At 41.1% G+C, this 21,516-nt stretch overlaps 1 protein-coding gene across 2 annotated transcripts; it reads left to right on the plus strand.

Moving 5' to 3' along the window:
- The first annotated feature begins 1,419 nt into the window (after positions 1-1,419).
- On the plus strand, positions 1,420-19,410 carry LOC130920059 (von Willebrand factor A domain-containing protein 7-like). 2 transcript variants are annotated; one of them, XM_057842902.1, is made up of 18 exons: positions 1,420-1,459; positions 3,011-3,234; positions 3,322-3,529; positions 3,953-4,038; positions 4,132-4,225; positions 4,604-4,732; positions 4,835-5,021; positions 5,117-5,286; positions 8,919-9,031; positions 9,227-9,343; positions 9,588-9,764; positions 9,858-9,993; positions 10,067-10,219; positions 10,301-10,393; positions 10,510-10,619; positions 16,478-16,642; positions 16,720-17,043; positions 17,536-19,410. In XM_057842902.1, exons 2-18 carry the CDS (start codon positions 3,040-3,042, stop codon positions 17,962-17,964), a joined length of 2,886 nt encoding a protein of 961 aa, XP_057698885.1. In that variant the 5' UTR covers positions 1,420-1,459; positions 3,011-3,039; the 3' UTR covers positions 17,965-19,410. The 2 variants fall into 2 exon arrangements, with proteins under 2 accessions (XP_057698885.1, XP_057698884.1); XM_057842901.1 differs by lacking the exon at positions 1,420-1,459 and adding an exon at positions 2,753-2,873.
- Positions 19,411-21,516: the final 2,106 nt, after the last annotated feature.

The raw sequence follows: 21,516 nt of genomic DNA on the forward strand, positions 1-21,516 counted from the left end.
GATCTGATCTTTGTCAAAATCACACACATGAAAAAGCAGTGTTTGCTTAAACTAAAACCTCCCAAATATTCATTGGTTTTCATATTTTAATGAGGATAGTATGCAAACAATGACAGAAGGGGGAAAAAATAAGTAAGTGAACCCTCTGCCTAAGGAGACTTAAAGAGTAATTGAAACCAATTTAAGTCTAGTGTGATCCCAACCTCAGTGCAGGACACAATGGTGCTTCATTGCTGCACACATGGTTATGATCCCCTTACACAGCAAATTTATGACCATTCACGCACACACTCACACCTACAGACAATTAAGAGTGTTCAATCTGCCTACCATGCATGTTTTTGGGATGTGGGAGGAAACCGGAGTAAACCCACGCAGGCACGGGGAGAACATGCAAACTCCACACAGGAAGGCCGAAGCCCGGGATTGAACCCTTGATCTCAGAACTGTGAGGCAGATGTGCACCATGCCGCCATAAATACATATAAATTGAAATAAATAAAAATTGAAAAAAAATATTGAAAGAAATAATAAATACTCTGGAAGAGTGCAAGAATGAAATAAATAAAAAGTGAAATAAATAAATGTTGAAATAAATAAGTAAATTATGAAATAAATAAATAAAAATTGAAATAAATAAACGTCGAAATAAATGAATAAAAATTGAAATAAATTTTGAAATAAATATACATTGTAATAAATAAATATAAATGGAAATAAATAAAAATTGAAATAAATATTAATTGAAATAAATATAAATTGAAATAAATATAAATTGAAATACATACATAAAAAATAAAAATATAAATTGAAATAAATAAATGAAAATTGAAATAAATATTGAAATAAATAAATAAATATTGAAATAAATGCGTTTTAATTACACTTTTAATTATTTATTTAATTGTGTATTTATTTATTGTATTTTTGCACTCTTGGTCCTCCATATATTTTCAATTTAATGAAAGCCTAACACTTTCTTGTTTCAAGAATTATAGGTGAGTAAAATTTACCTGAAGCACTGGCAAATAATTTCACATATTTTTAGTAGATTTACACTGAAAACAAGGGACTTCAACTAGATTTAGCGAGGTGTTTTTGCAGCGAACGCTGGCCAGGAACGCAACAATGGCCCACTGACCTATATTTCTTCCTCTGCGCCTTCTCTTGACCAGATTAAACCCAGCCTCATCTATGAAATATACGTATATACATATAGTACATTAGCTGTAACAAACTCCTGGATTCGCTGAAACAAAAACTATGGGAAAGGAAAAACAAATATATTACGGTACATAATACTGTAGGTAGGATACACTAACGTTATTCTAGCATGTTGCACAGAGCATTTAAGGAATGTTGCTCAACCTTTTAAACCATAGTCATAAGCTCTAGTCACACCGCCTTCTCAAAATTTCCCAGCCAGCTGTGCTTTCTGATCATGTCAACACCCTTGAAGGTAAGGAAGTATTTTTGTATCACAAAGGCCAATGTTTAGCTAGCTGACCAAGTTGTTTTAGCACGTTGTGCGCTGTATTTCATGTGTGTTTGTCACTAAACATGTTGCAGAGCAGGATTCCGAAATTCACATCTTGCACTAATGTCCACCAATTCAAGGCAGTCAGAACAAACAAACTTCTTTTTTGAAAGCCTGCCCGTCTCATCAGACCATAGGACATGGTTCCAGTAATCCATGTGCTTTGTTGACGATGACATGTCTTCAGCAAACTGTTTGTGGGTTTTCTTGTGTACCGTCTTCAGAAAAGGCTTCCTCCTGGGGTGACAGCCATGCACACCAATTTGATGTACAGTGCAGCGTATGGTCTGAGCACTAACAGCAGGCATAAAAATCACTCACCTTTCCGCGAAATTCGTAGTTTTTATATCAAAAAGGGTGACCTACGTGAATTGTGTAGATCCGAGGAGAACATTTTTAGGGGGTGGCGGGGGTGGGTCGTAAGTCCATCCAACTAATGACATGTTTTATTGAAGTTGCTAAGCCTGTCGCGATATGCAATGAGTCCATTTATCCCAAGGTAAATAAAAATGAGGGCAATATGAACGCAGCCCAGCTACCTGGGTAATCCCTATTGTAAATTTTGGACTCAAAGGCGCTCCCTGACTATAATCACCACTGATTAAATTTTTCAAGAAAACTGTACTATGGGATTTTTTTCACCAAAAGACATGCAGTGCCTCAGTCTGTAAAAATCCATAAGTTAGCAACAGTGCACTTTATGCAGCATGAATAAATAAAAAACAAAAATGTTTGTGTGTGCGTGTGGAGCGGGGGGTATTTTTAGTCTGAAAAAGAACGTACTTCTAAAGCTTTAACGAGTAAAAAACAAAATGAGGATAAGCAGCACAGAACATGAATGAGTGAACGATTTTTACACCCTTCATTACTTGACCCTTATTGGAAAGAGTGATTTGTAATCCAGTTAACGAAGCAGACATAAAATCTTCAGAAAAAGCAAATATTTGACACAATTTAACATGAGCTAATCATATGTATATATGTATCTTTTTACATTTTCAATTTAAACTCAAATAATATCGGATAAGAGTGGTCTTAAGGTTTGTTTTTTGTTTGTTAATGCATCCGTTTCAGACATGAATACAAGGTAGATGCACTAAATGGTGCTAAGGGGCTGGTAAAAACCCAAGGCATGAGGGTGTGGGCAAGTTTTTCTCAAATCATTCAAGCAGCCTTTAAGAGAACACCCATTCAAACACACGCACACAATTCGATGGCTCACTAGTGACCCAGGAAACACACCTCACAACCTAACTTTGTGGAATTCACCCATTTGGAGACTGAAAAAGTCTCCACTTCTGAATAGCACCTTTGTCGGCAAGTAAGACATATTAAGGTGAGGCTTTCAATAATTAAGGTCCTCTTTTTAATTTTGCCTATTTCCTAATTCTTGTTGCATTCTCCAACTGATTCTGACTTTGTGGTTTAAGGACAGAAGACGGTTTACAGAACATAATTACAATTTTGATTTAGGTTCCTCCGCAACATTGATCATCTTCATAATGAGCAACAAGTGGTCTGTCGTGCCACTCGTGGTGCTCACCCTCACAGGCCTAGCGAAAAGCTTTCAACCACTCATTGCGTCTGATGTGAACTCCACGACCCACCGCAGCATCACAAAAAGAGCTGCTCTTCTGAAGACTGCCGAGGTCTGTAGAGACATCGCAAAAGCAGAAGGAAAAAACTTCAGTCTCACTGTAAGATGGTTGATAACGTGATGTTGTAACATGATTTGTTGCCACAACTCCAAAAAGAAATTTCATCAACTCTTATTTTGTCTTCAGATTGATGACAGTCTATCAGTTGACCAAGTACAAGAAGCGTGTTCATTTTCAGACATTTCCACCTCGCTCCTGTCCAGTATTATGTTCCATGCTTCTATTGCCAGTTTATACTTCAGCAATGCTAACGTGGATTTAACATCTGCGTCAAGTGACGAACACCATTTTGATGGAGAAACATTCCTGAAAGGGAGGGACCTAATTACAAAAGGTATACAAAATCACCTTTTGAGTTAGATATTTACTTTTGCTATTTTCATTTAATTCATGATCTTCTTCAAGATCAAATAAAGATGGCACTGTAAACGGCACAGTTATCTTTTTCGGTATGTGATTGTTCCTATTTTTTCTGGGTCCGCTTCAATTGCCAAGTGTCTATGAATGAAAAATACCAATTTTCCCATTTAGCTTAGGGTCCATATAGCATTGAGCCTGGAAACAACCTAAATGCAAAGCATTATGAAAAAAAAAAGATTCAGAGAATTTATTTTCCATTGTTTGTGATTTTCAAAAATTTACATTTGGCAAATAGCACCTGAAAGAATGAGACCAATGTAATCTAGTCGTGTAAAAGGGTTGTGTGTTACTGTCTGCTGTTTTTGTTGACATTTTTCTCACATTACTGTGTGTGCAGGTGTGTCTGCTGTGAAAGCCAGTGTAAAACAGGACAACTTTATCGCAGGGCGCTGGACTCTTGGAAGTGTATGTCACACTCTGCAGGTGAAGTTGAAGAAGGTTGTGTAGCTTTGGAAGTGTGATGCAATCCAAGAGCCACGTATGGTGGGTGTGAATTATAATGTCGTATACTTGTAGGACTTCTATAGCCACAGTAACTGGGTGGAGTTGGGGAACAGGTCACCTTACAACGCCCTCATCAAACCTGGCCAAACTTTGGAGAATCTGGCAGGTATGATGCTGTTGTTGACAGTTACACTTTACCAGAATACTGGTCACTGCCTAAGTGAAACACAACACGGCATTTGTCAGCTGTACTCGTCACTTGTAAGGTGATATATGACTACCCCAGAATTGTTTGTTTTTAAAACCGGTCCTGATACAAAGAGACTCTTTTAGCATACTTGGGAGTATCAAAAGTCAGAGCGTATCTTAGGTGTGTCATAAACGACTCACAAGTGGAAACTCTTAAGTATACAAAGTCAATAGACTGAATGTTTTGGGAATTAGTTTTTCAGTTTTAATAAACTGAACAGCATTTTCCGAGAGCAATGCACGGCAATAAAACTAGTCTTTTGTCTTGTCTGAACTACTGTATATTACCTTGCAGGACCAAATATTTCTACCTGTAGGAACTGTACAGGAGAGAACTGTGATGACAACATATTGCCCGATGTACTGCAGCAAGGGCTTCTTACTTCTGGCTACTTCAACCTCATTTCCTCTGAAAAGCCAGATGGTAACTTTGTTAATATCTTCAAAATGTTTACAATTGTGTCCATTACAGCACTAAAATATCCAAAACATCCAAATGAATGTTGCAATCCTTTTTTCCCCCAAGGTAAATGCAGTCATGGAGGTTCTTTTGACCAAACAAGCAAACGTGAACCAGTGGGGGGTATCAATAAAGATGAGACCGGGTCCAGCCACGGTTCACTTCACTATGAAGCAGCTAACTTGGCAGTGAATGCTACTTTGGAGCTTCTGGAGAACATCAGAATAGCTGTAGGAGACAAGAACTTCCTACGGTATACAAATACACCTGGGAAAGAACTCTTGACTGCAGTAATAAGGTCTAATGAAGGAATGCGCTAAATCTGGTTTGTCTCTTGAATTCCTGTAGATTGATGGGCCTCTCCCAGTCCTCTGCATTGTGTTTTGTCATCGACACAACAGGGAGTATGAGTGATGACATAGCTGAAGCTAAAAGAGTTTCTTTTAACATTATTGACAGCAAGAGGGGAACACAGCAGGAGCCTTCAATCTACATATTGGTTCCTTTCAATGATCCAGGTAGTCAGCGCACAGTAATGTAATGTCTTATCGTTTCGATTCAGCCAAGGGCGTAGGTTTGCATAGGGACGGTAGGGACATAGCACTACTCTTCAGGATGCTCAAACTGTCACCACCAACTTTCAAGCAACCTTATTTTCGTTATATAATGAGTTCAGTTATATGTGCAGTTTATATTATCTTCCCATATGTTGTGAGGATAGAATAGACCCTAGCATGATTTAGTGAAATATTTTCATCTTTTTCAGAATTACATTTACCCAGGGGTGAAAGTGGGCCGGAACGGGCTGGAACTTATACCGGCATTAGTTTCGAGGCCGGAAAACAGTTCCGACATAGATTGCGAAAGAGATTGTGCAAAAAAAAACAATCTACTGACGTCAGATTTACATTTACAGTGAGGCAAATAAGTATTTAGTCAACCACTAATTGTGCAAGTTCTCCCACTTGAAAACAGTAGAGAGGCCTGTAATTGTCTACATGGGTAAACCTCAACCATGAGAGACAGAATGTGTGGAAAAAAAAAAAAAAAAAACAGAAAATCACATTGTTTGATTTTTAAAGAATTTATTTGAAAATCATGGTGGAAAATATGTATTTGGTCAATACCAAAAGTTCATCTCAATACTTTGTTATGTAGCCTTTGTTGGCAATAACGGAGGCCAAATGTTTTCTGTAACTCTTCACAGGCTTTTCACACACTGCTGCTGGTATTTTGGCCCATTCCTCCATGCAGATCTTCTCTAGAGCAGTGATGTTTTGGGGCTGTCATTGGGCAACACGAACTTTCGACCCCCTCCACAGATGTTCTATGGGTTGAAATCTGGAGACTGGCTAGGCCAATCCAGGACCTTGAAATGCTTCTTAAAAAGCCACTCCTTTGTTGCCCTGACTGTGTGTTTGGGATCATTGTCATGCTGAAAGACGCAGCCACTTTCACTCAAAATCTCTCGATACATGGCCCCATTCATTCTTTCCTTTACACAGATCAGTCGTCCTGTTCCCTTTGCAGAGAAACAGCCCCAGAGCATGATGTTTCCACCCCCATGCTTCACAGTGGGTATGGTGTTCTTTGAATGCAATTGCGTATTCTCTCTCCTCCAAACACGTGAACCTGTGTTTCTACCAAAAATTTCTATTTTGGTTTCATTTGACCATAACACATTCTCCCAGTCCTCTTCTGGATCATCCAAATGCTCTTTAACGAACCACAGACGGGCCTGGACGTGTACTGGCTTCAGAAGGGGGACATGTCTGGCAGTGCAGGATTTGAGTCCGTGGCGGCGCATTGTGTTACTGATAGTAGACTTTGCTACTGTGGTCCCAGCTCTCTGTAGGTCATTCACTAGGTCCCCCCGTGTGGTTCTGGGATTTTTGTTCACCGTTCTTATCATTTTGATGCCATTGGGTGAGATCTTGCATGGAGCCCCGGATCGCGGGAGATTATCAGTGGTCTTGTATGTCTTCCATTTTCTAATAATTGCTCCCACAGTTGATTTCTTTACACCAAGCGAAGAGTTACAGAAAACGTTTGGCCTCCGTTATTGCCAACAAAGGGTACATAACAAAGTATTCAGATGAACTTTTGGTATTGACCAAATACTTATTTTCCACCATGATTTGCAAATAAATTCTTTAAAAATCAAAAAGTGATTTTCTGTTTTTTTTTCCACATTCTGTCTGTCATGGTTGAGGTTTACCCATGTTGACAATTACCTCTCTAATCTTTTCAAGTAGGAGAACTTGCACAATTGGTGGTTGACTAAATACTAATTTTCCCCACTGTACACGTGTTAACAACAAGCCTAATAAAGAGTTTGTGTAGCGTAATCTGTTTCACCGATATTAATTATTCATTTATTTATTCTACATTGTTCTTCCCAGCGTCTCTCTGTATCTGACAAGTCATGTCGCTGAGCACATGCAGGCAGCAGTAAAATAAAATAAAAAAGTTGATTCTGCTGACTGTTCAATTGGCTGAGATACTGACATATGATCAGCATGCATGGTTCACTCTGATTGGTTCAAATGCATTTTTTTAACAACAAATAGAGGTAAAAAAAAACAAGCTTGTTGAATTAAAAGGGCAAGACTGGAAAATGGATCAGATCTTTAAGAGAAAAGAAAGAGTTGATGAGGTCTATTTTATTTTATTTTACTTGAGAGGTGCAGAACATCTTCCATGTTAATATGCACTTTGGACTTATTTTTGTTCATTTATGTAAGGCTACTTATCTATTTCCTTATATGGTAATTAAAAAAAAGTCAATGCTTGCTTTATATTCAAAATATATTCCATTTCATTCATATGAGTCATTTGTACTTATTTATTGTTAATGTATGTTACTCATATCGTAATTATTTTTTTTTAAAATGGCACTTTACTGTTCTTCAGTTTTCATGTACATCCTATGTTCTTTAATAGTTAAAATTGAGGTTTTGTGTTTAGATTTGAGGAAATGAGGGAAAATAAAAATTAGATGGCGTTTTAGATGGAATTTTGTAAATCAGTGAAAAAATAATATTTTGAATGGACATCCCTTTCTCGTTTATGTTTTGTTTCAGTATAATGCAGTAGCCTAATGCATGTGAAACCTTTCATTCATTCATTCATTCATTCATTCTCCGAGCCGCTTATTCTTATGGGTGTCACGGGACGCTGGACCAAGTCCCAGCTAATTGTGGGCAGTAGGTGGGGTACACCCTGAATCGGTTGCCAGCGAATTGCAGGGCACAAGGAGACTAACAACCATTCGCGTGCACACACCCATACCTAGGGACAATTTAGAGTGTTCGATCAGCCTACCATTCATGTTTTTGGGATGTGGGGGGGAAACCGAGGTACCCAGATAAAACCGACGCAGGCACGAGGAGAACATGTCAACTCCGCACGGGAAGGTGGAGTTCGGGATTAAACCCTTGATCTCAGAACTGTTAGGCAGACGTGCTAACGTGTGAAATCTGTTGTTTTTTATTGTGTGTTATATTTATAACAGTGCCAAAAGCAGTTTTTGTATTTTGGTGGTTTTATGAGGTTTGCCCCCCCCCACCCCCCCCCAAATGAAAGAAAGAAAAATAAGGGCTCTTTAATGTAAGGGAGTTCCAGCAAGAAAGTCTAGCCACTTTCACCCCTGCGTTTACCCCTTTTCGCTTGCTGCATGTGCCGGTCTATTTTTTTCCCCTCAATCTCACGTTTGATTGGCTGATGACTTGACACCCCCTGCCACACACGCACACTTACACACCCCCAACAGAAATATGTCAACAACATGGCCGCCTCCTTCGAAGAGGAGGGAAATTAGAAGGTTTTTTTGGCCAGCAGCCGCCACTGTAAGTAATGTAAAAAGCCGCACCAATCCTCATGAAAATTCGTATAAGTCAATACAATTTTATTTTGCATTGATCATATAGCCTATCAATTAATTAGGTTCATATTCATGAGAAATGTAGTCCTGACCCCCATTCAATGACCTGTTTGGTCTTATTAATGTCCCGTCCTCAGCAAAAAGTGTACATGCGGGTTATGCTGTTTTATCATCCCTACCAATGTTGTGACCAAACCTACGACCTTGGATTCAGCACAAGTTACTTTCAACTTTGATTTGATTTTGACATTCTATTACAATTGGCAGGTTTTGGACCTCTCCATGTGACAACTGATGCAGACGTATTTAAAGAAAGCATCAACAAACTGACCGCTAGTGGAGGCGGTGACATCCCAGAGCTTTGCCTGTCTGGACTGCAGGTGTTTCCTGCACAGTCAACCCTTTCTTAGCAAATGCTACTTCTGCATGCCTTCATTTTCACTATTTCGGGGAATTCAACAGAAAACAATAGTGTTATATAACATGGAATTAAAGTCACAATTATACACTGAGAATGAAAGCATTTTTATGCAAGTCAGTTGTTCTTTTTGAACTATTCTGTTATTGGTTTTCAGCTTGCCCTTACTGCTGCTCCACCTTCATCTGAGATATTTGTCTTCACTGATGCTCCAGCAAAAGATGCTGACTTGAAAAACACTATTACGGCCCTTATTGAGAGCAGAAAGTCTGAGGTGAGTCATTTACCTGCCCAAATACAGTATTTGACTGTGAAATGTTTCAGTTACTACGTGAGCGTCAATGACGATTTAACAATGTAATGTGACAACCGCTGTAACTGGCGTACAGAAAAGCATCTTAATTTTCAATATTTGGATCATGACTCAGACTCAAATTCTGAGCATAGTAGGTGGACAGAAATGATAAAAGTGCTAGCAAATGCAAATAGATTGGTTAACTCATCTCTTGCGCTTTAAGGTGACTTTCATGCTAACGGATGTCTTGGCTAGTCGACGCAAAAGAGCACTGAATCAAGCAGATGCTCAGCTATACCGTGACCTTGCTCGGGCTTCTGGAGGTCAGGCCATTGAGGTCAGCAAGTCAGACCTTACTCTGGCTACGAGTGTTATAGAGGATTCCTCATCCAGTGCCTTGGTATGCAAAGTATAGATGCCAAGAGGAAACCATGGAAACGAGTACATAAAAAAACATATTTTTAATTATATAATCTCTATCCTTCCTTTTCAGGTAACTGTCTTTCAAGATGTGGTGAACCCCGGAAAGCCAGATAATTTTACATTTGCTTTGGATAGCTCACTACAAAACATTACTGTCTACATCACAGGAGCGTCCTCTCTCTCTTTTGATCTCATCAGTCCTACAGGTACAGTATTATAACCTGCCTGCATGTTTTTCAAGCAATTTTTTGTGTCCCTATCACCTTCCTACCATTGCAGGTGAATCTCAGCGCTCCAGTGAGTCCAGTGGCCCTCTGGCATCACTGGCTTTAGCAGGTAACCTACGACGACTGACCCTCAACAATGTCAATGAAACAGGACGGTGGAATATCTATGTAGACTCCAATGACCCCTACTCAGTTAAGGTCACAGGTCAGCAGTAAAATGAAATTTAAAGAGGGAGGTAATTTTTTCTTTGATCAAGTTTAACCAATTGCATGTTTTGAACAACAGGTCAAAGTTTATTTAACTTCCTATACAATCTTGTGGAACCACAAGAGGGGGCCCATGCAGACTTCTTTCTAAAGGAAGGACGCCCTATTTCAGGTTAAATATTTGCGTCAGTTGAAATTTATTCATGCCTTATTTATACTCTTCATGCCACAGGAATTGGACAAAATAAATAAATAATTAACATTTGTCTTTCTTGTGTAAACTTTCAGGTGGTAATATGTCCCTCTTGGTCACAATGGCAGGAAGTGACAGTGTAACGATTCCTGAAGTCACGTTGTTTGACAGCTCAGGGCCAACGGAGGTCAACGGGACTTTGACGGCATGTTCTGAAACATGAGAACCTAATTCAATAATTTCAAAGAGAATATACTGGAGCTAACATTTCCACAATAAGGGCTCTGTTTTTGTGTTGAGCTCAAATCTAGAGTGGCCTGCACCAAACACCAGTTTTTGCACTCACTATTATTGTCGTCGTCTCCCGCTTATCCGAATCTGGGTCGTGGGTGGTGCAGCAGCCTCAGCAGAGAGATCCAGACTACCCTCTCCCAGCCACTTCCTCTAGCTTGTCTATGAGAATTCCGAGGCGTTCCCAGGCCAGCCGAGAGATACAGTGCCTTGCAAAACTATTCAGCCCCCTTGAACCTTGCAACCTTTCGCCACATTTCAGGCTTCAAACAAAAAGATATAAAATTTTAATTTTTTGTCAAGAATCAACAACAAGTGGGACACAATCGTGAAGTGGAACAAAATTTATTGGATAATTTAAACTTTTTTAACAAATAAAAAACTGAAAAGTGGGGCGTGCAATATTATTCGGCCCCCGTGCGTTAATACTTTGTAGCGCCACCTTTTGCTCCAATTACAGCTGCAAGTCGCTTGGGGTATGTTTCTATCAGTTTTGCACATCGAGAGACTGACATTCTTGCCCATTCTTCCTTGCAAAACAGCTCGAGCTCAGTGAGGTTGGATGGAGAGTGTTTGTGAACAGCAGTCTTCAGCTCTTTCCACAGATTCTCGATTGGATTCAGGTCTGGACTTTGACTTGGCCATTCTAACACCTGGATACGTTTATTTCTTAACCATTCCATTGTAGATTTGGCTTTATGTTTTGGATCATTGTCCTGTTGGAAGATAAATCTCCGTCCCAGTCTCAGGTCTTGTGCAGATACCAACAGGTTTTCTTCCAGAATGTTCCTGTATTTGGCTGCATCCATCTTCCCGTCAATTTTAACCATCTTCCCTGTCCCTGCTGAAGAAAAGCAGGCCCAAACCATGATGCTGCCACCACCATGTTTGACAGTGGGGATGGTGTGTTCAGGGTGATGAGCTGTGTTGCTTTTACGCCAAACATACCGTTTTGCATTGTGGCCAAAAAGTTCAATTTTGGTTTCATCTGACCAGAGCACCTTCTTCCACATGTTTAGTGTGTCTCCTAGGTGGCTTGTGGCAAACTTTAAACGAGACTTTTTATGGATATCTTTGAGAAATGGCTTTCTTCTTGCCACTCTTCCATAAAGGCCAGATTTGTGCAGTGTACGACTGATTGTTGTCCTATAGACAGACTCTCCCACCTCAGCTGTAGATCTCTGCAGTTCATCCAGAGTGATCATGGGCCTCTTGGCTGCATCTCTGATCAGTTTTCTCCTTGTTTGAGAAGAAAGTTTGGAAGGACGGCCGGGTCTTGGTAGATTTGCAGTGGTCTGATGCTCCTTCCATTTCAATATGATGGCTTGCACAGTGCTCCTTGAGATGTTTAAAGCTTGGGAAATCTTTTTGTATCCAAATCCGACTTTAAACTTCTCCACAACAGTATCTCGGACCTGCCTGGTGTGTTCCTTGGTTTTCATAATGCTCTCTGCACTTTAAACAGAACCCTGAGACTATCACAGAGCAGGTGCATTTATACGGAGACTTGATTACACACAGGTGGATTCTATTTATCATCATCGGTCATTTAGGACAACATTGGATCATTCAGAGATTCTCACTGAACTTCTGGAGTGAGCTTGCTGCACTGAAAGTAAAGGGGCCGAATAATATTGCACGCCCCACTTTTCAGTTTTTTATTTGTTAAAAATGTTTAAATTATCCAATAAATGTTCCACTTCACGATTGTGTCCCACTTGTTGTTGATTCTTGACAAAAAAATTAAATTTCATATCTTTATGTTTGAAGCCTGAAATGTGGCGAAAGGTTGCAAGATTCAAGGGGGCCGAATACTTTTGCAAGGCACTGTATAATCCCTCCAGCATGTCCTGGGTCAGCCGCGAGATCTCCTCCCAGTCGGACATACCTGAAACACACCCCGAAGGAGGCATCCAGGGGGCATCCTTATCAGATGTCTGAACCACCTCAGCAGCTCTACTCCGAGTCGCTCCCAGATGACCGAGCTCCTCACTCTCTCTCTACTAAGGCTGAGCACAGCCACTTTGCGAAGGAAACTCATTTCAGCTGCTTGTTTCAGCAATCTTATTCTTTCAGTCATTACCCAAAGTTCATGGCCATAGGTGAGGGTAGGAACGTTGATTTACCGATAAATCGAGAGCTTTGCCTTCTGGCTCAGCTCTCTCATCACCACAACAGACCACCCCAATCCGCCTTTCGATCTCATACTCTGACCTACCCTCACTCGTGAACAAGATCCTGAGATAGTTCAACTCCTTCACTGGGGCAAGCACTAACCCCCAACCTGGAGCAAGCAATCCACCCTTTTCCAGCTGAGAACCATGGTCTCAGACTTGGAGGTGCTGATCCTCATTCTAGCCCCTTCACACACAGTACCAGTCTTAGGAGACCCACGGGCCATGTAGGGCTCCTTCAGTTTGATGGCCACCCTCACCTCTGGTGTCCACCATCTAGTTTGGGGATTTCCACCACGACTGGTCCCAGCTACCTTGCGGCCACAGCTCTGAGCTCCGCAGCAAGAATGGCAGAGCAGAACAAGGCCTATTCAGACTAATATGTCCCCCACCACCTCCGAAACGCTGTCGAAGCTCTGCCGGAGGTGCAAGTTGAAAATTGGCCTGACAGGTTCTTCCGCCAGGTGTTCCCAGCAAATCCTCACTTTCCGTTCAGGCCTACCAAGTCTACATGGTGTTTTCCCCTGCCATCTGATCCGACTCACAAACCGGTTGGGTGTCAGTTGACAGCTCTGCTCCTCTCTCCAGGACCAGTGTCTCTCCAGTGTCAAGAACATACAGCCGCAGGTCTTATGACACAACTACAAAGTCGATCATTGATTGATGGCCTAAGGCAGGGGTCCCCAACCTTTTTTGCACCACGGACCGGTGTTATTTGGGTCTTTTTTTTCACGGACCGGTGTTCTGACAAATTTTGTAACCCATCAAAAATTGCAACGATGCGGTTCTGCGCATGCGCGTAACGTTAAACATAGCCGCAAAATGCGCAAATGCAGCGATTCCAAAGTAAACACTACAAATTTTCTTGAAAGAAAGGAATATTAACTTACGTTTGATCATGGAAGGACTTGTAGAAAAGTTCTCCTTAGATTCATCCTGCCATGTAAGCTGCACACAACAGCTGCACACCGCGCTCACCATTAACGACTTCGCTTTGTCGTTAAACATTAATTAAGAAGCCCGCTTCACAAAGATACGATGTTAGAAATTGTAGCAGGGTTTTCAATGCTCTTGTCGCGATGTCAGGATATTCCAGAATGACTTTAATCCAGAACCTCGGTAGAGTTGTTGTCTCGAATGTACGTTTAATAAGGTCGCCGTCATTTGTGATCTCTCTGTTTATTTACAAATGGGTCACGAATCCACTCCTTCGCAGTTCGTGGGTCTTCGAGGTTGTAGGCCCGTCAGGCGCCCTTTTCAGCGTAAAAATATCCTTTTCGCCGTAAAAATATCTCAAAAGACGTCTGTTTTCCAGTTATCTTTGCTCGTGTGGGGGCTAATTATTTCCGGGAACAAATGTGCTGCGCCCGTGGCCTAGTAATACGTTATTATCGAGGACAAGCGCACATAGATATATTATATACACAAACAAGATGTACTGCTAGCAGTCCAGTCAATGGAGTTCTATGACAACATTGTAATCTATCCCGTAGTATTATATCTAGAGTAGACAGAGATATTGGTGTGTTAAGCAGGGGCACAGGGTTAATTCGGCCAGAATGCGGTCGTTATTAAATTATTATTTCAGTGCAGCCCGGTCACAAATGCGCCACGGACCGGTATCGGTCCGCGGCCCGGCAGATGGGGACCCCTGGCCTAAGGTGTCCTGGTGCCACATGCACCGATGGACATCCTTATGTCCGAAGTCCAATAACTGAACACCACTCGGGTCAGGTCAGGCAGGCCATTCCTCCCGACCGCTCCTCTCCAGGCTTCATTGTCATTGCCCACAGTGGGTGTTGAAGACCCCCAATAGGGCAATGGAGTCTTTTTTCAGGGAACTTTCCAGAACCTTTCCTATGGACTCCAAAAAGGGCAGGTAATCTGTACTACCATTTGGTGCATATTCACTGATAACAGTGGGAACCCGTTCCCCGACCCTAAGGCGCAGGGAAGCGACAGCACTGAGGCTATCAAAAAAACCCACGCCAGCTTCTCCCGCAGAGCAACTCCAGAAAAGGAGAGTGTTCAACCCTTGTCAAGGACTTGGGTGCCAGAGCTATGTGCCGAGGTGAAGCCGACGATATCTAGCCGGAATCATTCAACCTCTTCCACAAGCTTGTGCTCCGTCCCAGCCAGAGAGCAGATGTTCCATGTCCCAAAAGCCGGTTTCCATAACGGGGGATCGGACCGCCAAGACCCCCGCCTTGGTCCGCTACCCGGTCCACATTTCAAGCTCAAGTATCCGGTTCGGGCTGTGCTCGGCCAGGCCCCATGACTCACTAGTATATCAACTATTATTCCAGAAAAAAACATTTTTGATAGGCCAAAAGCTGCAACCTTTATCATTGTAAATTTGTAAATTTAAAGCGATGGCTAAAAACATATTTTTAGCCCCTTTCACACACACCTGAACACTGTTTAAATCCCTGGATTTAAACGTGTAGCACTAATGTGTGAAACCAATTTCCTGGGCCGACTGACACTGAGATGACGCGTACATTTACTGAGCCGCATCTTAGTATAATGTCTGGGACTTTCCTGGGAAGCGGTGTGTGTGAAAGCAAGCTTTAAATTCCTGGGTCACAGCACGATGGCTGATGACGTGAATATCATGGCGGGCTGATGATCATTTCCTCTTTCTTCACAATAAGACGAAAAGCAGTAAACAAACATTGCAATTATTAACATAGGAAACTGGATATAGCAAAATTAAACTTGAAAACATAACGAAATTAAATTGCTACTGAATCATAAAGCTGAGAAAGAGAGTCCATCGTCCATCTTTGGAAATGTGTGGTTTATTTTGTTGCCAATGTTAGGCAAGGACAAGGTTGTATCTCAAAGCAGAAAACAACGGAGGCATGCATTCCAGGGTTTATTAAATACAAGCAAAAATACACATGATCACGGATTAGTGGAAATAACTCAATGGGTAGGTGTAAGTAGGTCAACGTGGATCAATAATACTAACCTAAGCGGTAGGCAGAGTGCCGATAAGACAAGAAAACAAATACACTCAAATACCAGCACAACGTAGAGGATTTCAAAACAAGCGCAGCAGACGAACAAGCTAGCAAATGCACGAAATTCGAGAGTATAAGGTGTCAAATGGCGCCCAGCAAATTAATATCTGGGCACCATTCTCTTGGGTCGCCTGGGCTTAAATAGCCTTGATGAGCTTATATTGGCTGCAGGTACGACGTCGGGAACGCTCCCATAACCGAAACAGGATCTGACCAACAGAATGTGACAGCTGATGCCGACCAAAAATGACGTAATGTTGGGTTATAAAATCGTGCCAGCAGCCCTCCCCACACAGAGAGCGCTGAGTCGGCAAAACGGGACAAGTTAGTGAAAGTGTCCAACCTGTGAAATTCCTGGGATATCTCTCCATGTGTGAATGTGATGATGCGAGTAAATCCCATGTCACCCTCCATGGGCATTTACCGGGATATGTGTTTGAAGGGGCTTATATTTGTCATAACTGCACAGCATTCATTCCATTGCCACAAATTTTTTTGATACATACATACTCTAATGAAAATTTCAGCAAGACAATTGCTATTCTTTTACAATATTGTCCTTTTTTTCACAGTCATTAGGAGGATCTGACTTCCTGGTAACATTTATTGAGATTCCAGCGGGTGATTTTGTGGTTAGGTTAAACGGAGAAGAAGGCAGTCCATTATCAAGGTCATCTCTTAGTAGGTTCCAAAGGCAGGCTTCAACTCGGATTAAGACTTCCAGTATTTCTGTGACTGTAAGACCAAACATTTCTTTGCTTTTTATTAAAAGAAGACTTGAACAAACCTTTAAATGTATTTTCCTATTTTAAAGGCTCAACCTAAAAGCACCATCATAGAACCAGGCTCCACTATATCCATCACTTTCACTGTCACCAAAACAACCAATGGAGTCATTAACGAGACCGCAACAGGGACCTTTGCAGTGCGTGCCACCAATGACCGCAGCTTTGACTCAACATCACCCAGTTCTATTACCATTGAAGCAGACACCGGTGGGAAAGCCAACGGCACAGTGACCCTCACCGCCCCTGACAGCGCGGCATCAGGCTCTGATATCACGCTTACCATCGAGGCAGAAGATGAAGCTACGACTGATATCAACTATACTGTTCTTCGGTTTTCAATTGCTGCTGAGGTCAAAGAAAATCAATTATAATACAAACACATACAAAGCGCCCTCCTGTCTCATCTGTTTTCCTGTAATTGTAAGGCTGTGTTCAGATTGCGGGCTTTTCCGATTCCACTCGGATTCCTCCTCAAATCTGATATTTAGGTATAGTTAGCATTATTTTTAGCAAGTGTCCAAATCAGATTTGGGCCTGTTTGGACTGGGCCTCATTATTGACACACCCGACAGGTTGCTGTGGCAACAAAGGCGTCATACAGCATAGAGTGATGTGTCAGACTGAGAAGCATATTGTAAACATCTGATATGAAACTACCTCCCGTAGGTGGTTTCAATCCACCTTGCAAAAATCAGATTTTTATGCATTGTAATTGTTCAGACAACAAAAAAGCCATTCAGTTTCAATCTGGATGGGCTAAATATTCCATTTTGGCTGACAGTCTGAACAAAGCCTAACTGACTTACACCTTAGTCAATAACTACTCCGCTGTCTGTCTCCAGGTGACTGATGTTAATGGACCAGTGTGCCAAGAGATCAGCACATCCACCAATTGTTCAGCGCTCTGCTACACCTCCCAGTGGAAGTTTGTGGCTAATGTGACTGACGGTGTGAATGGGACTGGTATTGAAAGAATCACCGTCCGTGAAGGAAACGGCACTCTCAACACGACCGTAGTAGTCGGGCTGGGGGGCGAGAACATCACTGTGGCCTCCTACCTGGCTTCTTGCTGTGCAGACAGAGTGGAGCTGACTGTTGTGGACAATGTAGGAAATGTTGGAATTTGTTTGGGCCAAGTGCGACAGTCCACCACAGTTGCGCCTGTGACTGCAAATAATTTGACAACTAACTCCACTTCCACTGGACAGCACACGATTAGCACAACACTTTGGATCTGGATACTTGTTGTGACACTTTCACTTTGGAAATGAAAATGATGCATGAAATTATTCTATTTGAGGCAAACCATTCAGCTGCTTTGAACATTTGTATCTTGAAGTTAGGCAAAATAGCTGAGAGGAAATGAATTTATACTACTAACCAATTCATGGCGTAAGGATATGATTTGTAAGCGTACACTGTTACACAAGCTTTTTTTTAAAGAATTGTAAACCTGGCTGAAAAGCATTGACTGTAAAGCGTAAAAAAAATTGAATATCATCATGACTTGTTAGAATTGTTATTGAGTTTACTGTATGCATTTGGTACACACGCAGAACCAATGTCGATGTTGATAATGACATGATTTTTTTTTTTTTTTTTTTACCTGAAATGTAACAAACCCCCCGTTTTCTTTTACAAAGCATTCTGATCAATTCAAGTCATTTTAAAGACACCACTTAATTGATAACATTAATTAGAATATTTACTCACTGAACATTGCAATCCTACCTCCCTGTGGTGTTCTCATCACAGCTGGTGCTTGCTGCTGCATCTCCCTTGTGAGGTGCTACAAGCCAAAATGTCCACAGTTATGTGTTGTTATCACACGGTTTGCAAAGTTGCATTTTATTCGCCATCTTGCCTTAGCACTTTCATTGTAATCCTGTTTGCAGTTTGAGGGCGCGAGCTCGTTGTACGTTTTGCCAATTCTTTTACAAGCGCTTTTCTCTTTTCAATTCTTATTTTTTTGGCTCTGCCCTTTTTTACCCTACACACGTCAGAATGCGTCTGGAGAAATATATATAAATATATTATTACATTTACATATTTATTTTTTAAAGATAGCCCACAGGGACAACGGTAACAGCATGTAAGTAATATTCACTGTCATGAATAAATACCAAACAAAAAAATTATAATACCGTAGTATTAAAATTGTGTAAAACACGGACTGGATCGGCCCTTCTTACTGGCCGGCCCACCGGGATTTGTCCCGTTCCTCCTGATTAGCCATTCCGGGCCTGGTCCCGACAACACAGCATAAGTAGTATGCCCGGCAGTGCCGGGCTATACTGCTTGTTTGAGATATTTACAGCATTCAGATTGCCAAGCAGAGAAATATGTTTGAACAGTGGAATACTGCAGTTCTAAAGGGATAAGAGTTTCTTCGTTACCTGCAACCAGAACTGTTATACACGTGCACATCGCCAAATAGCATACAAATATGTATCTGGAGTATTCTCGTGACAGTTTATACGTTTATCGGATTGGGAAAATCCCATTTTGTACATATTAGATTGAGTTATATGCATCTATGCAGTATTTTAAACTGGATAATTTGCAAATTGCTAGTTTTCGTCACAGATTTTGGTCACTATTATCGGATGTTAGTGAAATATTGTTTCTCCATTTTTAGATTGGTAAACATATATAATTATTACATAAGAATCATATACACACTTTGAAAGTATTTTTTTAATCATTGCTCAGTTTGATCGCGTTTATTAGCACTGTATAGTATTTTGCAGTTATGTAAAATGGAGAAAATACATAAACCATCCAATCAGGTTTTGACTGCCAATGTCATTTGAATTATGTAGAACTACTGATTACAGTATGTAATTCAATCTCAACCTCAAATTCAGTGAAGAAAAAAAATAATATTAAATATTGTATAAATGTTGAGCTTTGTTACGAGACAAACCTCTTTGAAAGCATTTATTATCATGTTGCATTACAGTGGGGCAAATAAGTATTTAGTCAACCTATAATTGTGCAAGTGCTCCCACTTGAAAATATTAGAGAGGCCTGTAATTGTCTACATGGGTAAACCTCAACCATGAGAGACAGAATGTGGAAAAAAACCCCAGAAAATCACAGTTTGATTTTTAAAGAATTTATTTGCAAATCATGGTGGAAAATAAGTATTTGGTCAATACCAAAAGTTCATCTCAATACTTTGTTATGTACCCTTTGTTGGCAATAACGGAGGCCAAACATTTTCTGTAACTCTTCACAAGCTTTTCACACACTGTTGCTGATATTTTGTCTCATTCCTCCATGCAGATCTCCTCTAGAGCAGTGATGTTTTGGGGCTGTCGTTGGGCAACACAGACTTGCAACTCCCTCCATAGATTTTCTATGGGGTTGAGATCTGGAGACTGGCTAGGCCACTCCAGGACCTTGAAATGCTTCTTACGAAGCCACTCCTTTGTTGGCCTGGCTGTGTGTTTGGGATCATTGTCATGCTGAAAGACCCAGCCACGTCTCATCTTCAATGCCCTTGCTTATGGAAGGCGATTTTCACTCAAAATCTCTCGATACATGGCCCCATTCATTCTTTCCTTTACACAGCCATCCTGGTCCATTTGCAGAAAAACAGCCCCAAAGCATGATGTTTCCACCCCCATGCTTCACAGTGGGTATGGTGCTCTTCGGATGCAATTCAGTATTCTTTCTCCTCCAAACACGAGAACCTGTGATTCTACCAAAAAGTTGTGACCATAACACATTATCCCAGTCCTCTTCTGGATCATACAAATGCTCTCTAGCAAACAGCAGACGGGCCTGGACGTGTACTTTCTTCAGCAGAAGGACACGTCTGGCAGTGCAGGATTTGAGTCCCTGGTTGCGCATTGTGTTACTGATAGTAGCCATTGTTACTGTGGTCCCAGCTCTCTGTAGGTCATTCACTAGGTCCCCCCGTGTGGTTCTGGGATTTTTGCTCACTGTTGTTGTTATCATTTTGACGCCACGGGGTGAGATCTTGCATTGAGCCCCAGATCGAGGGAGATTATCAGTTGTCTTGTATGTCTTCCATTGTCTAATAATTGCTCCCACAGTTGATTTCTTTACAACAAGTGTTTTACCTACTGCAGATTCAGTCTTCCCAGCCTGGTGCAGGTCTACAATTTTGTCTCTGGTGTCCTTCGACACCTCTTTGGTCTTGGCCATAGTGGAGTTTGGAGTGTGACTAACTGAGATTGTGGACAGGTACAGGTAACGAGTGGAGCTTCGTTAGACCTCGTTAGAAGAAGTTGGATATCTTTGACAGCCAGAAATCTTGCTTGTTTGTAGGTGACAAAATACTTTTTTTCCACTCTAATTTGGAAATAAATTCTTTAAAAATAAAACAACGTTATTTTCTGGGTTTTTTCCACATTCTGTCTCTCATGGTTGAGGTTTAGTTGTAAGTAAGTTGACAATTATAGGCCTCTTTAATCTTTTCAAGAAGGAGAACTTGCACAATTGGCGGTTGACTAAATACTTATTTGCCCCACTGTACAAATGATGGTGAATCCTGTTTTATCTTGCACAAAGTGTCGGGTGAAAGGAAACTACATCCTGTCCCGTCTTTCTCAAAACCTGCCGTCAAGATTCTGAACCCCGCAGACCTGTGTGTGGATGAAAAACAATTAAAAAATAATTCAAGGTAAAGACAACACCTCTATCACGTCCATTCCAGTGGAAAGAATCTCATGAATTGAAAAAGAAAATTTATTTTTTTTCCATTTATGCAATGGTGGAGAAAAAAGTAAATAAAAGCTAGTATTTCCAGGAAGTTGGCACCCGACATGGGACAGACACTTTAGTACTATTTC

The sequence above is a fragment of the Corythoichthys intestinalis genome, chromosome 8 (assembly GCF_030265065.1).
Source record: "Corythoichthys intestinalis isolate RoL2023-P3 chromosome 8, ASM3026506v1, whole genome shotgun sequence".
In the NCBI taxonomy this organism is placed as follows: Eukaryota; Metazoa; Chordata; class Actinopteri; order Syngnathiformes; family Syngnathidae; genus Corythoichthys; species Corythoichthys intestinalis.

Excerpts from the sequence above, each read along its gene's own strand:
- LOC130920059 (XM_057842902.1), top strand. The coding sequence starts at position 3,040 with ATGAGCAACAAGTGGTCTGTCGTGCCACTCGTGGTGCTCACCCTCACA. Across the intron at positions 4,733-4,834 it reads TTCCTCTGAAAAGCCAGATG|GTAAATGCAGTCATGGAGGT; the intron begins GTAACTTTGTTA and ends TTTTCCCCCAAG. Across the intron at positions 10,620-16,477 it reads AGGTCAACGGGACTTTGACG|TCATTAGGAGGATCTGACTT; the intron begins GCATGTTCTGAA and ends TTTTTTTCACAG.